We start from the raw sequence: 20,796 nt of genomic DNA on the forward strand, positions 1-20,796 counted from the left end.
CCAGCTTTGGGGTAGGGGCGGCCAGTCTGAGGGCTTCCAGGATGGCTCTGAGGAGGAGAGAGGCCCTACCAAGCGGGGGCAGAGGCCAAGGGCTACTGGAGGCCTGGTCACAGCCTGAAGGCTTGGGGTAAACAGAGATGAAGCCCCCAGGGCAGTAGGTAAGGACATCTGGAGGTTGGAGGGGAAGCCTTGCTCCCCTGGTGAAGTCTGGAACCCAAGAGGGTATTGCCACCACCATCTCTGTGGGGCCTCTGAAAGGGCAGGGCAGCTTCCAGGCAGGAAGAGACGGCAGGTGGCAGGCTCACCAAGGGGACGTGAGGAAGGGATATAGCTATGGGGTCTCCTCTGAAGACTGCTGTGATCCCAGCATCAGCGAAGGGCCCGAGAGAGGTAAAACTCCCCTTTTAAAAGACAGAGGCATCCCAAGGGGGTTCCTGAGAGCCGCAGAGAATGTGACTCATGGGCTTGTAAAGTTGTCTTCCGAGAATGCCCTTGACCATGCTGATGGCAATCCCCCCTTCCCTTGATGCATCCCCTGGCATTTGCCCCAAGAGACTTCTCCCAGGCCTGACCTCAGGAGGCAGAGAAAACATTTGCTGGGCCTCTGTCTTGGGCCCCAAAGATGACATACATTTTTTTTAAGTTTATTTATTTTGAGAGAGATCAAGAGAACACCAGCAGAGGAGGGGCCCAGAGAGAGAGGGAGAATCCTAAGCAGGCCCCACACTGTTGGCACAGAGACCGATGCGGGGCTCAAATCTATGAGACTGTGAGATTGTGACCCGAGCCAAAATTAAGAGTCTGACCCTTAAGTGACTGAGCCACCCAGGTGCTCTGGATGACATACTTTTAATAGAATGTAATATCAGCTTGTGTGAGTTGAATCCCCATGGAACTAGGATCCACACTTCACGTGTAAGATGAATATCTTTTTGCTGATTTTTTTAGTTATATCTGCAATGTTCTTAAAAAAAAGAGAATCTCCCAGATTCTTTCAATCTATTAAGTGTGCGACTTCGGCTCAGGTCATGATCTCATGGATTGCAAGTCTGAGCTCTGTGTCGGGCTGTCTGCTGTCAGTGCGGAGCCTGCTTCAGTTCTTCTGTCCCTCTCTCCCTGCCCCTCTTCCACTTGTGTTCTCTCTCTCTCTCAAAAATAAATAAACATTTAAAAAGAGTGAGAGAGAGAGAATCTGCCAGTTTACGTTTACTAGACATGAATTGAACTGATCAAATACGGCCCTGCTGTGTGGGCGCTGGATGGACACCCAAGAGGAAGGGGGCAGCTTTCTTTACAAGGAATCACCATTGCCAAAGAGGAACCTTATAGGTTAAGGGCTATAGTCCCCAGATCCCTTGTGCTTCTGATAGCTGCCCCCCAACCCTGACTTACACTTCGGGTTGTGAACCTTAGTCTAAATGCAGTGATCACCAGCGGAAAGAAATTTGAATATGCTCATGAGAGGTAGAGGAGCAAATGTGATTCTTTCAAGAGAGTATTTATAGCATAAAGCTGAAAGCTTAACTTGAATCTTGTTGCTAATAGGTGTTTATACTCCCATCCCCCTAGGGATCCCGCCTCTAGCAATGCAAATGGGAATGATTTATCTATGTAATAAGCAAGCATCTCTAACTACAAAATATTTCTTTGAGAGGACAGAGGTGGGTTTCTACTAGAATCATCCATTTCTATACTGTTGTAGACACTCATTCAATAAACAAAACATGGACTATTTGGAGGAGTTCTCTCTGCCCCCTAGTGGTTGTAAGTATAACTTTTTAATAGTTTCAGTGAGGTGTAAATAACATAACTGCACATGTTTAAACTTACCAAAACTTTGGTAAGTTTGGACATACGTATATGAAACCACTGTAAAATCATCACCACAACCATAATAATGGTTATATCTATTACCCCCAAAAGTTTCCTTAGGCCCCTTTGCCATGCTTCCCTCCCACCCCTCCCCACCGTCTCCTATTATTAATCAATAGAAACTACCTTAATCAATAGAAATTACCCAAACTGAACAACAGAGAGTAAGCAGACTAGAAAAGATAAACAGAGCCTCAGAGATATGTGGGACTATAACCAAAGATCTAATTTTTTTAATTTTTTTAAATGTTTTATTTATTTTTTGATACAGAGAGAGACAGAGCATGAGAGGGGGAGGGGCAGAGAGAGAAGGAGACACAGAACCGGAAGCAGGCTCCAGGCTCTGAGCTGTCAGCACAGAGCCTGACGCGAGGCTCGAACCCACGAACGTGAGATCTGACCTGAGCCGAAGTCGGAGGCTTAACTGACTGAGCCACCCAGGCGCCCCCAAAGATCTAATATTTATGTCATCAATGTCCCAGGAGAATGTGGGTGAAGTTGAAAAAAATATTCAAAGAAATAAGAAAATAATAATGCAACCCACAGAACGGAAGACACTTTTTGCAAGTCATATATCTGATAGTGGGCTAGAAACTATAAAGAACTACTATACTCGATAAAAACAGAATGACTGGGGAAGGGGCAGATGAAAAGGGAGAGAGAATCTTAAGCAGGCGCCACACCAGCTCACAGCCTTACACGGGGCTCAACAACCACGAGATCATGACCTGAGCTGAAACCAAAAGTTGGGCACACAATCACCAGAGCCACCCAAGTGTCCCAACCCAATTTTGTAAATGCACAAAAGAAATGAATAGACATTTCTCCAAAAAATATAAACAAATGGCCAATAAGCTCATGAAAAGATGTTCAACATCATTAGCCATTAGGGAAATGGAAACCAAAACCACAATGAGATACGACTTCATACCTACTAAGCTAACTATCACCAAAAGACAGAAAGAATACTGACAAAGATGTAGAAAAACCCTCATACACCACTGTTGGGAATGTAAAATGGTGCAGCCAGTGTGGAAAACAGTTTAGCAGTTCAACAAAGACGTAAGCATAGAACTATGGCATGACCCAGCAATTCCACTCCTAGGTATATACCCCCAAAAAAGAAAATATTGGTCTACACAAAAACTTGTACAAAAATGGTCATAGCAGCGGCGTCTGGCTGGCCTCAGCTGAAAGAGCATGTGACTCTCGATCTTGGGGTTATAGGTTTGAGCCCCATGTTGGGTACAGAGATTACTTAAAAATAAAATCTTTTTTAAAATGTGCAGAGCAGCATTATAGCTAAGAAGTAGAAACAACGTTGGGGCACCCGGGTGGCCCAGATTGGTTGACTGTCTGACTTCGGCTCAGGTCATGATCTCAGTTCGTGAGTTCAAGCCTCACATTGGACTCTGTGCTGACAGCTTAGAGCCTGGAGCCTGCTTTGGATCCTGTGTCTCCCTCTCTCTCCCTCTCCCTCCTTGTGCTGTCTCTCTCAAAAATAAACATTAAAAAAAAAAGTAGAAACAACTCAAATGTCTATCAACTGATGAGTGGATAAATTAAAATGTGATATATCCATATAATGAAGTAGTTTTTGGCAATAAAACAAAATGAAGTACTGATGTATGTACTACTACATGAATCTTGAAAACATTATACTAATTCAAAAACCCCAGTCACAAAGGACCATATATTGTGTGACTCCACCCATGAGAAATGTCCAGGATTGGCAAATCCGTAGACAGTTGATTGTTGGCTAATGCAGGCCTGAAAGAAGGGGTAATGGGAAGATATTGCTAATGGGTATCGAGTATCTTGTTGGGGTGATAAGCAGTTCTTAAATTGATTGTGGCAATAGTTCCACAACTCTGTGAGTAAACTAAAATCTACTAAATTGTTAGTAGAAATTTTTTTGCTTTTTCAATTTTTTATTTAAATTCTGACTTATTAACATATAGTATAATATTGGTTTCAGGAGTAGAATTGAGTGATTCATCACTTATACATGATACCCAATGTTCATGACAACAAGTGCCCTTCTTAATGCCCACCAGCCGTTTAGCCCATCCCACACCCACCTCCCTCCATCAACCCTCGGTTTGTTCCCCATCATTAAGAGTCTCTTATGGTTTGTTTCCCTCTCTCTTTATTTCCCTTTCCCATATGTTCATCTGTTTTGTTTCTTACATTCCACATGTGAGTGAGATCATATGGTGTTTGTCTTTCTCTAACTTCACTTAGCATAATACTCTCTAGTTCCACCCATTCATCGTAAATGCCAAGATTTCATTCTTTTTGATGGCCAAGTAATATTCCACTGAATATATATACCACATCCTCTTTATCCAGTCATCAGACGATGGACATTTAGGCTCTTTCCATAATTTGACTATTGTGGATAATGCTGCCATGAACACCAGGGTGCATGTACCCCTTCGAATCAGTATTTCTGCATCCTTTGGGCAAATACCTAGTAGTGCAATTGCTAGGTTGTAGAGAAAATTTAAGAAACAAATTATGGGAGAATTTTTTCCAAACTTGGCAAAAAGACAGATAAACCTACAGACTCAAAGTGAGCCAACCCCCAATAAAATAAACTGAAGAAATTTATACCGAGACACAGCATCATCAGACTTCAGACAATGGAAGACAAAAGTTCTTGAAAGCACAGAGAGAAAAACAATACCTTGTTTACAAGGGAAAACAATTCAAGTCAAAGCAAATTGTCATCAGAACCACGGAGGCCAGCAGGAAGTGGCACGTTTGTCAAATGCTGAAAGACAGTAATTGTCAGCCTGAGCCGGACACCTGCTTCCTGGATCTGCCCTGAAAGCATCAGCAGAACTTAGTTGTATTCACTGCATTATTAACTTAGCTCTACATTCTGTCCTGTTCTCCACTTAACTGACTTTGCCCTTTTCCACTCCTACTCCTTGGTTACCTGCTGATTGTAGAAACCTAATGGGGAAGGGATGGTAACATTTGTCTTGATGTATCTGATCATACCAGGTCCCAAATAGCGCCTCATTGTCTGGAGGGAAGCTTTCCTCCACGTTGTTTCAAGTCCCCTCCCCCACGGTTTCAAGAAACCCCTAACCCTCCTCTCCTGTATGTAAGCTGCCCCTGGGCTCAACAGGGCAAGGCAGCTTTGGGAATGATCTCCTGCTTTCTATTTGGGCTGCCCTTCGAATAATAAAGCTTTCCTTGCTTCAAAACCAGTGTCTCCGACATTGGCTTACTGTGCCTTGGCGTGTGCAGACAAGTTTGAGTATGGTTCACAAACCTGGAATTCTCTATCAGGTGAAATTGCTCTTTAGGAATGAAAGAAAAATAAAGACGTTCTCACAAGGAAAATGAAGAGCATTTATTAACTAAAGGAAGGTCTTTTTTTTTTTTTTTACATTTATTTATTTTTGAGAAACAGAATGAGACCGAGTGTGAGCAGGGGGAGGGGCAGAGAGATAAAGAGACACAGAATCCGAAGCAGGCTCCAGGCTCGGAGCAAGCATTCAGCACAGAGTCTGATGTGGGGCTTGAACCCATGAACTGGGAGATCATGACCTGAGGCGAAGCCAGACGCTTAACTGACTGAGCCACCCAGGAGCCCCCCCCCCCCCCGGCTTTTTTTGAAAGTTCTTGAAGCAGGAAGAAAATGTGTAAGATAATAGATTTATTTACTTATTTTTTTATTGTAGAGAACATATAATAGAAAATAGAAAAAACCTAAAACATATTGCTCTCTGCTCCCAGTTCCAGGCACAGAGATCCTAAAACTATTGATTCTTAAGTGATAAGCAGTATCTTTTGTTCTACTAGTTGGTCTTTGACACCCCCTTCCTGACAGAGTACCTAAATCTCTTGGAATTTCCTAGGTGATGGCAGTGTCTTTTATTCTAATGAGGTGACACTTTTTTTTTAATGTTTTTTATTTATTTTTGAGAGACAGAGAGAGACAGTGCAGGCAGGTGAGGGCCAGAGGGAGAGGGAGATACAGATTCTGAAGCAGGCTCCAGGCTCTAAGCTAGCGGTCAGCTCAGAGCCCAATGCGGGGCTCAAACCCACAATCATGAGATCATGACCTGAGCTGAAGTCAGACGCTTAACTGACTGAGCCACCCAGGCGCCCCTCTAATGAGGTGACTCTTGATGGGCTCCTGGATGGGGTCTGACCACCAAAAAGACCAAGTCGTGATTAGAAGCTTGGAATTCTCAGTCCCACTTATTCTCCAAGGAGGGGAGAGGGGCTGGAAGTGGAGTTAATGATCCATCATCCCTACGTGATAGAGCCACCATAAAAATCCCAAAAGTTCAGGTTTCTGGGAGCTTCTGGGTTGAAAATACGGAGACGCTAAGATAAGGTGCTTTCCACATTATCTTGCCCTAGGCATTTCTTTCATCTGCACGTTCATCTGGGTCTTTTATCATATCCATATCTTTTTTTGTAATTCACATCCAAGTTAGCGTACAGGTCAATAATGATCTCAGGAGTAGAATCCAGTGACTCATCCCCTACAATAACACCCAGAGCTCATTCCACCAAGTGTCCTCCCCAATGCCCCTGCCCATTCAGCCCATCCCCCCAACCCAGCCCCTCTAGCAACCCTGTTTGTTCTCTATATTTAAGAGCCTCTTATGTTTTGTTCCTGCCCCTGTTTTAATATTATTTTTGCTTCCCTTCCCAATGTTTATCTGGTTTGCATCTTAAATTCCACATTTAGTGAAGTCATGATATTTGTCTTTCTCTAATTTCGTTTAGCATAATACGCTGTGGTTCCATCTACACTTTGCAAATGACAAGATTTCATTTAAAAATATTTTTAATGTTTATTTTTGAGAGAGAGAGACAGAGACAGAGCATGATCTGGGGAGGGGCAGAGAGAGAGGGAGACACAGAACCTGAAGCAGGCTCCAGGCTCTGAGCTGTCAGCACAGAGCGTGTCACAGGGTTCAAACTCAAAAAGGGCGAGATCATGACCTGAGCTGAAGTTGGATGCTTAACAGACTGAGCCACGCAGGGGCCTCAAGATTTGATTCTTTTTGATGGCAAAGCCTCTGTTGTATATATATACCACATCTTCTTTATCCATTCATCTGCTGATGGATATTTGGGCTCTTTCCATACTTTGGCTATTGTCGATAGCACTATGAACATTGGGGCACATGTGCCCCTTCGAAACAGCACACCTGTAACCTTTAGATAAATACCTAGTAGTGCAATTGCTGGGTCTAGGGTAGTTCCATTTTTAATTTTTTGTGGAGCCTCCATACTGTTTTCCAGAGTGGCTGCACCAGTATATCCTTTTATAATAAACTGCTCAACAGTACGTAAACTGTTTTTCTGTGTTCTGTGAGCTGCTCTGACAAATTAATCTCACACGGTGACGGCGTTGCGGGAACTTGACTTAGAGCTGATCACTGTGAAACACAGGTGACAGCCCGACTTCTAACTGGCATCTAAACTAGGGTGAGGGCAGCCTTGTGGGCCTGAGCCCCTAACCTGTGGGCTCTGACCCCAGCTTCAGGTAAAGCGTATCAGGGTTGTGTTAAACTGCAGAACACCTGAAATGTCTGGGGAAGGAAACCTCCCCCCCAAGTCTGGTGTCAGAACTGTTGTGAGTATGGCAGTAGAGGGGGTATACAAGAGAACTGGGTGTCTCCCTGCTCAGGGTGGAAACACAAAGACTCCTGGAATTTCGAGAAAGAAGAAAAACAATCGAGGGGCGCCTGGGTGTGGCTCAGTTGACTTCAGCTTGGGTCATGATCCCAGAGACCTGGGGCAGAGCCCCCCGACCTCCAGCTCTGATTTTCAATCTCTCTCTCTCTCCCCCCCCCACCTTTTCCCCCATTCATGCTTTCGCTCTCTCTCTAAAATAAAAAATTTTAAAAAACAAAAAAAAAGAAGAAACAACTGCATGAATAAGAAGCGGGGGGAGGCTCCCGGCTGGCTCAGTCAGTAGAGCGTGTAATTCCTGATCTTGGGCTCATGAGTTTGAGCCCCATGTTGGGGACAGTTTACTTTAAAAAAATAATAAAATTTTAAAATATGGGTATACAAGAGGCTTTCTTTTTCTTCTTGAGTTTTCCATATTATGTTTGATGGTTAAAGCAAAAAATATAATAATAAGGTTCTAAATGTAGAGAGAGGAAATTTAAACACAATTACAGAAACAGGGGAAGGTAAGGGATGTAACAGGCAGGTAGAGGGATTTAAAGTTTCTGCACTTCCAAATGGTAAAACGTCAACACCAGCAGACTGGTGAGGAGTGGCGCCCACAACCTAACAGCTGTGCAGCAACTACTAAACAGCCACACAAAGAGAACTTCTAGAGTCAAAAAGAACAGGGTGCGTCCATTTCCCTCTATTTTCTGTGTGACTCTAGTCAAGTACTTAACTGCTCTGTAAAATGAAGTTAATAACATTCATTTTGGACACATTGATATTAGCTTTAATTATTATAGCATTTATTATTTGGCATATTATTTTGATTAGGTCAGGCTAGAAGCCCTGTCTTCCTAATCCCTTTGCTTTTGTTAGTTTATTTTATTTTTAATGTTTTTTATTTTTGAGAGAGAGAGAGAGTGACAGAGCATGAGCAGAGAGGGGCAGAGAGAGAGGGAGACACACAACTCAAAGGACGCTCCAGGCTCTGAGCCGTCAGCACAGAGCCCCACGAGGGGCTGGAACTCACAACCGTGAGATCACGAACTGAGCTGAAGTCGGACATTTAACCAACTGAGCCAGCCACGCACCCCTGCTTTTGCCAGTTTAAATGAATATTTAAAGTAGTCTTGAAATAAAATGTGTATGTGCGGTTCCTCTCACAGTGACTAGTACATACCACATGCTCAATAAATTAAAGTTACAGCTCTTTATTATTTGTAAATAAAGAAGGTTGACCTTCCCTTTAAAAAGAAAGTGGCATTCCAAAATGTAAAGGGTGGAGTCTCTTCTAGGTGCCGGGTAGGACCAGACGCAGCAACTGTCCAAGGCCGGGGGGAAGCTCACGTAGCACCTCTCTTTAAATTTGACCACACGGAGCGCTTCATTCCCTGTGCGGCCTTCACTTCTTCCCAGTCCAGTCTGATGTCTGGAACGTCATCTTCAGGCTCCGGGTCCTTTCTCAAGGCCCCCTGGGGGGAGGCCACCAGGATGGGTAGAGGGCCACATTCCTCCCGGAATTCTACGACATGGAGACTCTTCTTATCGGCCAGCTGCTGGTGGGTCTCCTGGGCAAGAGCAAGTTGAGAGCGCCAGGTGAGCTGTGAGACACATCTGTAGCTTAAAGAACGGGGACTTGCACGGACCACCTGGGGCACTTAACATTTCAAAGTCGATTCTGGGTAATGTATTTCGTGGCTAAACCACAATGACTTGGGGTGGGCGGCAGGCATCAACTCCCCGCTCCCAACTGGAATGGAGGAAGGGGCTGGCCTCTGGTCTCTTCCCCTCCAAACCCTCCCAATTATGTGCCACGCTGTGCCCCAAATTGAACTTGAATCTCATCAAGCCCCTAGCTCTAGCTGGTGTTTTACAGGATGTGCAGGGGGAGACCTGCGCTGAGGACCGCAGGTGACTAGTCAGCACCGACCGCAAAGCGACAGGACAAACAACCCAGTTTCTTAAAAAAAAAAAAAAAAATACTGAAGGAAAAAAAAAAGAGGGAAGCCTACAGATTAGAAGTGATTTAAAAGACAGGGCAAAAACTTACAATGTACAGACCTATTCTGCAAAACAAATTATGTAAAAAACATCTTTTTAATCTAATAAATGGCTACATTTCTATGACCACCACCTAGGTAACTGGTGATATGGTGGTACCGTTACCTTTCAGGTATAATAGGACCAAGGGGTACTTTTTAATCCTTATCTTTTAGAGATACCTAGTGAAATATTTACAAATGACATACAGTGATGTCTGAGGCCTGGTTCAAAATGCCTGGGCTGCATGGGGGCGGCACTGAGACTCAAAGATGGGCCATGCTCTGTTCACTGCAGACACCGGGTAAGGGGGCTGTGGTACCCACCACGGACAGTAGCCACAGAAGTCTGGTAAAAGGCAGATAGTGGGTAGATGGCTTATTGGTAGTACATTAAAATACAAGTGGTACATTAAAATACCCGACCTGCCAATCTCCTGTTTCTAGACTTTATGGCCACCTTGTACTACTCTAATTCTACAGAAGTCTGAAATTAGAAAAAAGACGAGCTGTTTCATGAAAACAAAAAAAGTGGTGGGTCTTACGATCAATGGTATGTTGCTTAAATGGGTGACATTCTTTTTCATTTTGAATAGCACTTTAGGGGCGCCTGGGTGGCTCAGTAGGTCAAACCTCCGACTTCAACTCAGGTCATGATCTCAGGTTTGTGGGTTCAAGCCCCACGTCGGGCTCTGTGCTGACAGCTAGCTCAGAGCCTGAAGCCTGCTTCCGATTCTGTGTCTCCCTTTCTCTCTGCCCCTCCCCACTCATGCTCTGTCTCTGTCTCAAAAATAAATAAAACATTAAAAAAAAAAGAATAGCACATTAAATAATGTGACATTTTACAGTTGACGGCATCTTAGAAGAGATGATACACGGTAATCGTATCAGAAAATTCAAAGTACTAACATAAAACAAAACTATCACATAAAAGAACAAGTCTACTTGACTATAAATGTGACCTATCTAAAACCAATACCGTAGCTACATTAAAAAATTAAACCTCTAACAGTTTGAATTTAGAAGCGCTTTTTATTTTTAAATTTTTTTTAATGTTTATCATTTTTGAGAGAGAGACAGAGAGCACACAGGGGAGGGGCAGAGAGAGAGGGAGACAGAGGATCTGAAGCAGGCTCTGGGCTCTGAGCTATCAGCACAGAGCCCAACACAGGGCTCAAACTCACAAGCCATTAGATCATGACTTGAGCCGACATCAGACACTTAATGAGCCACCCAGGCGCTCCTGGTTGTCACACTTTCTAAGTGTCAGGAAGCCCGTCAAAGTCCCCAATAGGTCAGCAAGCAGAGTCTCTTGAACCTGGCTGTCTTTCCTGCTCATCCAGCTCTGCCAAGGTCTACCCTTAGCTAAAGACCCTCACCCTCTGCGAAGGTCCATCCCTTCAAGGAACAGCCCCTCCCTCGGAGCAGGTAAGAGGGCAGCCTACGACGAGGGGCCTCTTCACTCTGGGGCAGGGTGACTGCGAGCCTGGCCCAGGCTGAGCCCAGGGCTCCCATCTCCGCACAGAGATAACCTGGCATACTAATAACATTCACGGTTCCTACTGACGCAGGCGTCCATCGGAATGGCCTGTGTAGAGAACGCGAAAACCTCCTGTGCTTCTACTGAAGACGGCTCTCTTGAGCGGAGAGGGACCCTGTAGGCTTCACTCTAATCCCAACTGAAAGAACTAAATTGGGAAACAGCCTTTCTCATTTTACTTTACATTTCTATATTGTTAGAGCTGTAGAACACACATCAATTCTTCTCATAATCAAACACAGATTATAATTATTGGCATTGAAAAATACTTAATTTTGAAACTTCAAAATACCCCTGAAGTATTTTTTTAAGGGTAATTTTCACAAGCTAACTCTCCAGTTGGATTAAACTCTAAAGTGATGCAGCCACAGGCAACACGGAATGCCCAAGTGCCCTCGGTGGCCCCAGGCCATCATGGGTAAAGGCACACAACTGAAATACAGGCTAGAACTTCCGGTCCAGAGCCTAGGGAAGGGTTACCTGGCGGGAGAGCCCCCGGAAGAGGCCTCGTGTGAGGTTGAGCATGTTGAGGGACCCAGAGACCTTGGCATACATGTCTTTGATGCCAATGAGCCGGCAGATGGTGATGATGGCCCGGTGGCAGCGGAGGCCATAGCCTAGAAAAGGAAAAGCACGGTCAGTCACCCTGCTGGCCTTCACACGGCTTTGGGCTCTGGACTTAGGGGGCCCTGGTTCACATTCTGGCTTCGTCGCTTCCCTGGACAACTTCCTTATAATTTCCATAATGACACTGATTTAAATGAGATGTTATAAAGACTAAAAAACAATACATATAAATTTCTTAAACACGTGGCAAAAAAACAGGGATATTATAAAGAGTAACTAAAATGTATGGAAGTTCTAGGGCCCCCACACCCGAGTTGGCTAAGGTCAGAGGGACACATCTATTCTCACCCTCTTCAATTGCTCATGTGCTCTGAGCGGAGATCCCTACTTCTAGTACTGCACCCTCTCCCCCACTCCTCACGAAACATAGCATCTTAATTGCTGCTACCAGGTACTTATTGGAACTTGTTTGTCTGATGCTTCCCCTCACCAGAATGTGGGCTCTGTGAAGCTAGGATACTGTTTGTTTCTACTGCATCCCCAACCCTAGATCAATAGCCAGAAAATGCAGGCAGCAGTGAGAGACAGAAAGACACCTCAAGTTTAGTCTTTTAACATTTTAAGTAGTCAGACGTGAAACTTAGCACATGCCTCCCTGCTTTAAGGCAGAAGATCTACTCTGTTAATTAAATGTTACTGTCTAATTTCCAATTTTCTTTCTTTTTTCTTAGTGTTTATTTTTTTAAAGTATTTTTTTTAATGTTTTATTTATTTTTGATACAGAGAGAGATAGAGCATGAGAGGGGAAGGGGCAGAAAGAGAAGGAGACACAGAACTGGAAGCAGGCTCCAGGCTCTGAGCCAGCTGTCAGCACAGAGCCTGACGCGGGGCTCGAACCCATGAACGTAAGATCTGACCTGAGCCGAAGTCAGAGGCTTAACCGACTGAGCCACCCAGGCGCCCCACTTAGTGTTTATTTTTGAGACTTAGAGACAACATGAGCAGGAGAGGGGCAGAGAGAGAGGGAGACACAGAATCTGAAGCAGGTGCCACGCTCTGAGCTGTCAGCACAGACCCCTTTGTGGGGCTTAAACTCATGAACCATGCATGAGATCATGACCTGAGCTGAAATCAACTGACGGAGCCACCCAGGCGCCCCTCTAATTTCCAATTTTCAATGGCAATTCAATATATGTGTGTAAGAACTATATTTGGATACAAGCAACTAATGTGGAACCATCCTTCCTACTTGAAAGAGCCACGTCAAGTGGACCCCACAGCTATGGCAGATCATGTAAGAACTGGGGGCCTCAGAGGGCAGCTAAGGCAGGCAATAAGAGGTGGTCTGTTCTTCTGTGTGTGGAGTTATACACATAGAACATGCGTCCACGTGTGAACAAACGCATGCATACGTGTGTATAAATGCACACACACCTGGAGACTGGTGCCCATGCAAGGCAGATCCTTGGAAGGGCCTAGAAGGCAGATTCCAACCTGCTACTGCTCCCTGGATGACCTCAGAACCTGCCTTGCCGTCCACACCTCCTCGGCAGAGCGGGTGGTGAGCTCCCGGGGAGAGGCGGGTATGCAGCGCAGCACCCCCACCATCCATGACACTCCCCTCAGGGCAGCCAGGTCTGCACATATACAAATATCCGTATCATGGTGGCCACAGTCCTGCGGGAATTACTTGAATGGACTCTGATGGTGAAGTCTTGCAGGCAGACGCTGTGTCAAAAACTCCTTGTTGTGTGTGTGTGTGTGTGTGTGTGTGTGTGTGTGTGGACAGGAAATGCTTGGCCGGGCTGTGTGAGGAATCAGACACCAGGCTACAGCCAAGGAGGAAATGTCCCACGGCTAAATAAGGTTGGAAATGCCACATTCCCCGTGGAGGAGTCACACTGCAGGGTAGTGCATTAAGGACTGTGACAATCACAAAGATGTACAGACTGTTTTTTTTTTTACTCTCCTTAACCGTTTTCCCACATGGCACTGTCTTTGGAGTTCACCCTTATCAGCATCTGCTCACAGAAACAGGATGCGCAGGCACATAGTTTACGAAATGCCGTCTCTAATGAATCCTACTGTTTCAGCTTCAAAATTAGAATATTTAACCTCAGTGCACAGGGAATGTGTTCAACTAGATAGAAACCTGAAAGATACAGCTTTAGGAGACAGGGAAGATAAAAAAAGGTAACAGGCAATTAATGAAAACTAGCAATCTTTCAAAAATCATTCAGATAGAAATGTATCTAAACCAACACCGTTTCACAGAAGAGTGACAGAAGCCATATATGGAATTTCAATTTTTCTCATCATGGATACATTTCAAAAGAAAAGAGGTAAAACTTTAGTAATATGTTTAACCTAATATATCCAAAACACTATCATTTCAACATGTAATCAATACAGTAATAATTTTGAGACATTTTACATTCTTTTTTGTTTTCATACTAAGCCTCTGAAGTCTGGTGTGTACTTGACACTTCACAGCAAGTCTCAGTAGCCACACAGGACAGGAGCTATCATAGGAATAGTGCAAGTATCACCTTGATGTCTAAGTGCTCAATTTCATACTTTCTTTAATAATAAAATAAAAGCTTTTATTAGGCATATGAATGACTGTGATTTTAAAGCAGAAGGCAAGTTCCCTTAAAAATAGGCAAGTTCTCTTGGTGCACAATTAGTTCTGAATTTGATGCTTTTACCTCCTGATTTGTTTCTATGTTCCTGCTTTAACATGAAAAATTTAGGTGTTTTATCTTTTTCTGATCCAAACTTTTAAGGATACACCTAGAGGGGCATACAACTTAGGTGGCTCACTCACTTAAGTGTCTGACTCTTGATCTCAGCTGAGGTCATGATTTCACAGTTTCTGAGTTCGAGCCCTGACTCAAGGTCTGGGCTGATAGCGCAGGGCCTGCTTGGGATTCTGTCTCTCCCTCTCTCTACCCCTCCCCCACTTGTTCTCTCTCTCTCTCTCTCTCTCTCTAAATAAATAAATAAATAAATAAACTGTAAAAAATAAATAGATAAAGATAGAGGCACCTGGGTGGCTCAGTTGGTTAAGCGTCCAACTTTTGACTCCGGTCATGATCTCATGGTTTCTGAGTTCGAGTCCCGCATTGGGTTCTGTGCTGACAGCTCAGAGCCTGGAGCCTGCTTCAGCTTCTGTCTCCCTCTTTCTCTGCCCTCCCCTGCTCACACTCTGTCTGTCTGTCTGTCTGTCTGTCTCTCTCTCTCAAAAATAAACATAAAAAAAATTTTTAATAAAACAATAAATAAAATAAAGATATACCTGGAGTATCATTTTTACTGTAAAACCACAGCTAAACACAAATCAAAGTGCTCAAGAATTCTATACCCAGGGTCTCCTGGGCATGACTGCCACAGCTCTGTGACCCTGAACTCTGCCTCCCTGCTGGTGACAGGAAGAAGATCCACCTCTGCTTCTGTTACTATTTCCTATTCAGAGTATGCTCTTCCTACCTAGAATTACCCCTGGTACATGCCTGTGTGCGCGGGAGCCTGAGTACACAGACTACATTTTATTTCTGAGAGCCTCAGCCTTCTTAAATCTGACTTGGGGCTTTCCATTTTGGGGTTTTCAAAATGAGTTCAGTGCAAGTGATCAAAAACACAAGACAGGATGGAACTGTGATAATTACTCTGCTTTATCTTTAACAAATTACAAGAGTGTTTTTGGTTACCTCTGGGTTTTTTCTTCATCTTGATATGCGTCCTTTTAAATGTTAAAGAAATATCATGGAATACTGGAGGATAAAAACATAAGCATAAGAAGGATTAGGTGTGTAGCTTTAATGTCCTTGTAAATACCACAACACAACAAATACTACCCAAGCAGCCGGCACATGTTGGCCACGGATGAGTGACAAGACTCTGATTTCACTCATTACTAACCTGCTAGGGAAGAAAATTTATTTCTGCATTTTATAAAATTATCTGTTCCAGAACATGGTAACAAGCAGAGAAATGTGAAGATGGCCATAGAGATATATAGTCACACTTAATGAAACAACTGTAATCCTGCACATGATTCACACTCACTTGTATGGTCTTCGTATCGTTCTATATAGTGTAAATAGTGTGCTGCTCTGTTCTTTGCCTGAAAGAAAGAAGGAAATCATTTTTCTTAAATCGACTGCTGGAATTTACTTTTTCTTGGAGATGTTAAAAAATAGCTTGCAGAAAATATTTCATTAGGGAAAATTCCAAGCTTACATAAACATTTCATGATACACTTCTAAAAGTGAAGGATTCAATTTTTAAAATTTATAACCACAAAATCACTATCATATCTAAAAAACATTAACAATAATTCCTTAGTATCTTTGAACATCCTGTCAGGGCGCAAGCTTCCCCGGCTGTCTCATACACTTGGTGAGCAACCACAAGTCCGCGGAAAATGATGCAAAAGAAGTACCGCACTGACAGTAAGCCTTAGGGGAGAGTTCTTGTTTTTATTATTTTGTGTGTGTGTTGGGACCTAGCACACCGATCTTCTACTCACAAAAGAAAAATGCACATACTTTTCTGAAAGCATCCACCCGTTCAGTGGCTTTCCCAACGGCAAAACCTTTTAAAAAAAAAAGTCAAAATATAAAACGGAGCATAAATTTGGCACATACTGTCTTTCACTACATTTTAAGTTTCAGTTCCTACAATATTTCATAGCGTGTCATTGGTCTTCTACCCACAGACAACCTGCTATCCAAAACAAACCATAAAACATGAGGCTACAGAGATCTGCCTGTCTGTTTTAGGGCATTTTAGAAAGATTATATTTGAAAGTATCTGTGAAATCCAAGGTTAGATGTATAATGCTACCTTTTATAAATCTCTAGATAAAACTAAATATGCTTAAACAAAAACTGATCATGCTCTAAACTAATGAGATCATTGGTGTGAACATTTTTTAAATTGATTAAAATAACTAGAAAGGTTGGGAAAAATGTTGCTATAGAGGAAAATCCATGACTTCACTGGAACTTACAAATGCAATGCAGATTTCAATTAACCAGGAAATAAAATAAACAATTTAGTTATGTTTAGCCCTATAAAATGAAATTTGTCATAAATTAACAGAAATGCTGCCATTATTTGCTATCACCATTAATTCTTTATTTTGAGGAATATATTTTATATATTATATATAAGAAAGTAATATAAAGCAGGGTGCCTGGGTGGCTCAGTTGGTTGAGCGTCTGACTCTTGATTTTGGCTCAGATCATGATCTCACAGTCTATGAGTTCACGCCTCCTGTGGGGCACTGCGCTAACAGCAAGAAGCCTGCTTGGGATTCTCTCTCCCTCTCTCTCTGCTCCTTTCCCTCTTTCACTTTCTCTCTCTCTAAATATATAAATAAACTTTAAAAAAAAGTGCCAGCAGGCAGTTTTCCAATTTTCTTTCCACGTTCATGCTCTTTACACATTCGTGTATACATTTCAAAATCAGATGTTCACTGGGGAAATTTTACAGAGAAGTATAAAGAAGAATATTTAAATGACTGGCAAACCTACAGATTAAACATGATTAACCATGTATTGTATTATATTATATTATAATGGCTACAGAATATTACACTGTGTGGCTATACTTTTTATAGAGAGAGTGCTCACATGCACACAGGAGAGGGGTGGCAGAGAAGGGGGAGAAGGGGAGGGGGAGGGAGAGAGAGAGAGAGAGAGAGAGAGAGAGAATATATTTTAAGCAGGTTCTATGCCCAGCACACAGCCTATGAGGCTCAATCTCAGAACTGTGAGATTATGATCTGAACTGAAATCAAGAGTAAGACGCTTAACTGAGTCACCCAGGCACTCTGGATATACCCTTTTTGTAACTATGCCCCTACTGTTGAACATTTAGTGGCTTTCTCTCCCTAATTTTTCCGTATTATACATAATACAACCGTGTCTTAAGCCTTTTAAAATATTCATTATTCTCATAGAAAAAGGCAGATTGGGGAAGTTCTGTTCCTTTTGCCTCCAAGGGATTTTCTGGGTTTACCACCAGGTTTATGAGCCCAGGCCGCTTAAAAGGCTTAATCTGTGCAAAGAGTCTGGACACCAGCAAGAACCCTCAGACTCCAGAGCCGAGCCCGGGCCACACCTGTCCTGTGCCCCCACCACGAGCACCATGCACATCACACCCCGTTCACCTGCAGCTCCTCTGCCGTTCCCCACAGCGACCAGGACACGGACTGATTTCTTTCTTCCCTCTTTGGCTGTCATATTGAAAACATTTCTTACCTAAAGGACAAAATGTTTCATATATATTACACCTGAAGGAAGTTCTGAAGTAGAGACCAGGACGGAGCTCCTTACACACAGCCCCACAGCAGGTGCAACATCCTCAAGGTCATGAGCAGCAACAGCAAACTTTCTCCAAAGGAAACCTCTCTCTGCAGTTTCTCTGGTGGTAAAATGGAACTTTCCCTTCCTATTTCCTAAGGTTGTTACAAGGCTGAACTGAGACAGCTTTTGAAGGGATTAGAAACCATACAACTTAATATACACCATTTTAGTGAACTTCACAAAGGAAGAAAGTTGCTGACCATACTTTGAATGAATTTGTGAGCACCTGAGTGCCTCAGTCAGTTAAGTGTCAGACTTCGCCTCAGGTCATGATCTCATGGTTCGTGGGTTCGAGCCCCATGTCAGGCTCTGTGCTGACATCTCAGAGCCTGGTGCTTGCTTCGGATTCGGTGTCTCCCTCTCTCTCTGCCCCTCCCCACTCATGCTCTGTCTCCTCTCTCTCTCTCAAAAATAAACATTCAAAAAAGAAATGAATTTAAAAAACAAAAAAGAAACAATTTGTAACTGACTGATTTTAAGACATACTCCCATAAACATAGAGATGTTAAAATATGGAAAGTATGGATCTTAGAAATGAAAATGCAATATACAGAAAGAATGAGCATTGGACTGGATCTCAATGCTAAGAATTAGGCTCACAGGCTCACTGGATAATACAAAATTTGGAAATACCTGATTATGAACTACAGGAAAATCTGTGTTTTGTTTGCTTGTGTTGTTTTGTTTTGGCATATTTTAAAGGCCAGGATCTATGAAACTGTTACCTTAAACTGCTTACATGGCAGATCCTTCGCAAAAATAAGGTTAAAGGAAAAGGGAGCTCAAGTGACGCCCATGGATAATGTCACAGGTAACCATGCACACATACAAGAATTCTTCAAAGGGGTTACCTTCCAAAAGATATAAACTGGGACCCAAAGACATAAAATGCTTGTAAACATGAAGTACTGACATTGATGAAACAATATGCATATTCAATCACATAATCAATAAATGGTTCCTCCAAATGACTGTTAACCTTGGCCAAGTATGCAGCACTAGCTCAAAGGGAAGTGGACTGTTTTGGTGATTTTCAATCACCCTGGAAAGAGGGACTGAAATTTCCCTGACACAGGCTTCAAGGACCTGCAAACAGCCCAAAAGATTATTTCCCCATCAAGAACTGGGCATTCACAGCAACCCCACTTTCTTCCCCTGCCCCATGGTTCCTCCACTCTGCCTCCTGAGCCGAGTGCCAGGACAGATGGCTAATGCTTCATCAGCTTTAGAAGCGAGGGTTTCAAAGTAATCAAATTCTGTCTTGACCATATTCCTGAAGTTGCCTTGTCACCAGACCACAACTGGTAGCCCCCGAAAAGGGCAGCAGTCAGGACAGCCAGTACCAAGTAACTGCGATTCAAGTTTCATTACTCCTGGGTCGCAGAAAAAAATCATGCACCAAAGCCTTTTCTTCATGGTTCCTCTTGCGCTATTCCAGCTCTACCCACCCCAACTTCTCCAAAGGCTCAACTGGGTATTTGATTCAGCATGCCCACCTCAAGTATTCTGGTGTCAAAATCATCGTATGTTTCTGTTGAGAGAAAAGAAGAAGGTATATAGATAAATCGGTCTATACAATCAGAGCACAAAGCATTTTTCCACACAGGCACCATCACTGATTTTTAAGTGAGAAAGAATCTAAGATCTTTTGATACCACTCCCAAGGCCACACCCTGGTCCTCCATGATCACCAGACTGTTCCACCGCTAAATTCATAAAACTCGGCCGCCATCTCCCTGACTGCATCCTCCGACCCCTCCAGTTCTCTCACTCAACAATTCACAAGGTTGTTCTTGGAGCTCCCCAGCCCCACCAGACTCTTGACCTCTTCTTCCTCTTCCCTGTGACCCTCTCTGGTCTTCACAGCCTCTGCCACTCAGCCAAGACACCACAGGCCATCACTTCGGCCAGATCTTGCAAATATCCTCAACTTCCTCACCCTCTTCTCTCCCCACCAGACTATCTAGGCCAGAATCAACGCAACTGCCTGGCCACGCCTGGCCTGCTGGGGGCTGCTGGACAGAATCAAAGCTGTTGTACACAGGTGGGCCACTAAAAATTCATGGTCTCAACTCAATCAAGTCCTCCCTGCTGCCTGTTGACTTTTTATGTCTGTTTAGGTCTCTTTCAATTCACCACAGCAGCCATTTCAAGGACTGTGTTCTTTGATTTTTATTAACTTTTGCCTATAGAAAATTTCAATCATATAAAAAATGAGTACAGCAAAATGAAATCATATATACCCACTAGCCAGCTTCAACAATGATCAACTCCTAGCCAATCTTCTTTCCTCTAAACTCTGTCCAATTCAGTATCTTAAATTCCTCATCTGAGTGAAGTCATAGGATATTTGTCTTTCCTACTTCATTGAGTAATTTTTTAAATTAATTGTTTAATTTACACCCAAGTTAGTTAGCATATGATTTCAGTAGATTCCTTAATGACCCTTATTCATTAAGCCCATCCCCCTCCCAAAATCCCTCCAGTAAGCCTGTTTGTTCTCTATATTTAAAAGTCTCTTACGTTTTGTCCCACTCCGTTTTTATATATTTTTGCTTCCCTTCCATTATGTTCATCCATTTAGTATCTTAAATTCCTCATATGAGTGAAGTCATATATTTCTTTCTCTGACTAATTTAGCTTAGCATAATACCCTCCAGTTTCATCCACAGTTAGTTGCAAATGATAAGATTTCATCTATTTTGATTGCTGAGTAATACTCCATTATATATATATATATATA

At 43.1% G+C, this 20,796-nt stretch overlaps 1 protein-coding gene across 2 annotated transcripts in view; it reads right to left on the reverse strand.

The window, feature by feature from the left end:
• Window positions 1-8,728: 8,728 nt before the first annotated feature.
• The window catches only part of MRPS5 (mitochondrial ribosomal protein S5), a 23,032-nt gene continuing 10,964 nt past the window's right edge, over window positions 8,729-20,796 (reverse strand). For both annotated transcript variants that reach the window (XM_029937847.1, XM_029937846.1), the window contains exons 6-12: window positions 19,550-19,584; window positions 17,858-17,948; window positions 16,230-16,276; window positions 15,748-15,805; window positions 15,390-15,452; window positions 11,593-11,729; window positions 8,729-9,101 (exon numbers count right to left, since the gene is read on the reverse strand). In XM_029937847.1, coding sequence (XP_029793707.1) covers window positions 8,877-9,101; window positions 11,593-11,729; window positions 15,390-15,452; window positions 15,748-15,805; window positions 16,230-16,276; window positions 17,858-17,948; window positions 19,550-19,584 — 656 coding nt within the window. In that variant the 3' untranslated portion in view covers window positions 8,729-8,876. The remainder of the gene's footprint in view (window positions 9,102-11,592; window positions 11,730-15,389; window positions 15,453-15,747; window positions 15,806-16,229; window positions 16,277-17,857; window positions 17,949-19,549; window positions 19,585-20,796) is intronic.

This window comes from Suricata suricatta, chromosome 4, assembly GCF_006229205.1.
Source record: "Suricata suricatta isolate VVHF042 chromosome 4, meerkat_22Aug2017_6uvM2_HiC, whole genome shotgun sequence".
Lineage (NCBI taxonomy): Eukaryota > Metazoa > Chordata > Mammalia > Carnivora > Herpestidae > Suricata > Suricata suricatta.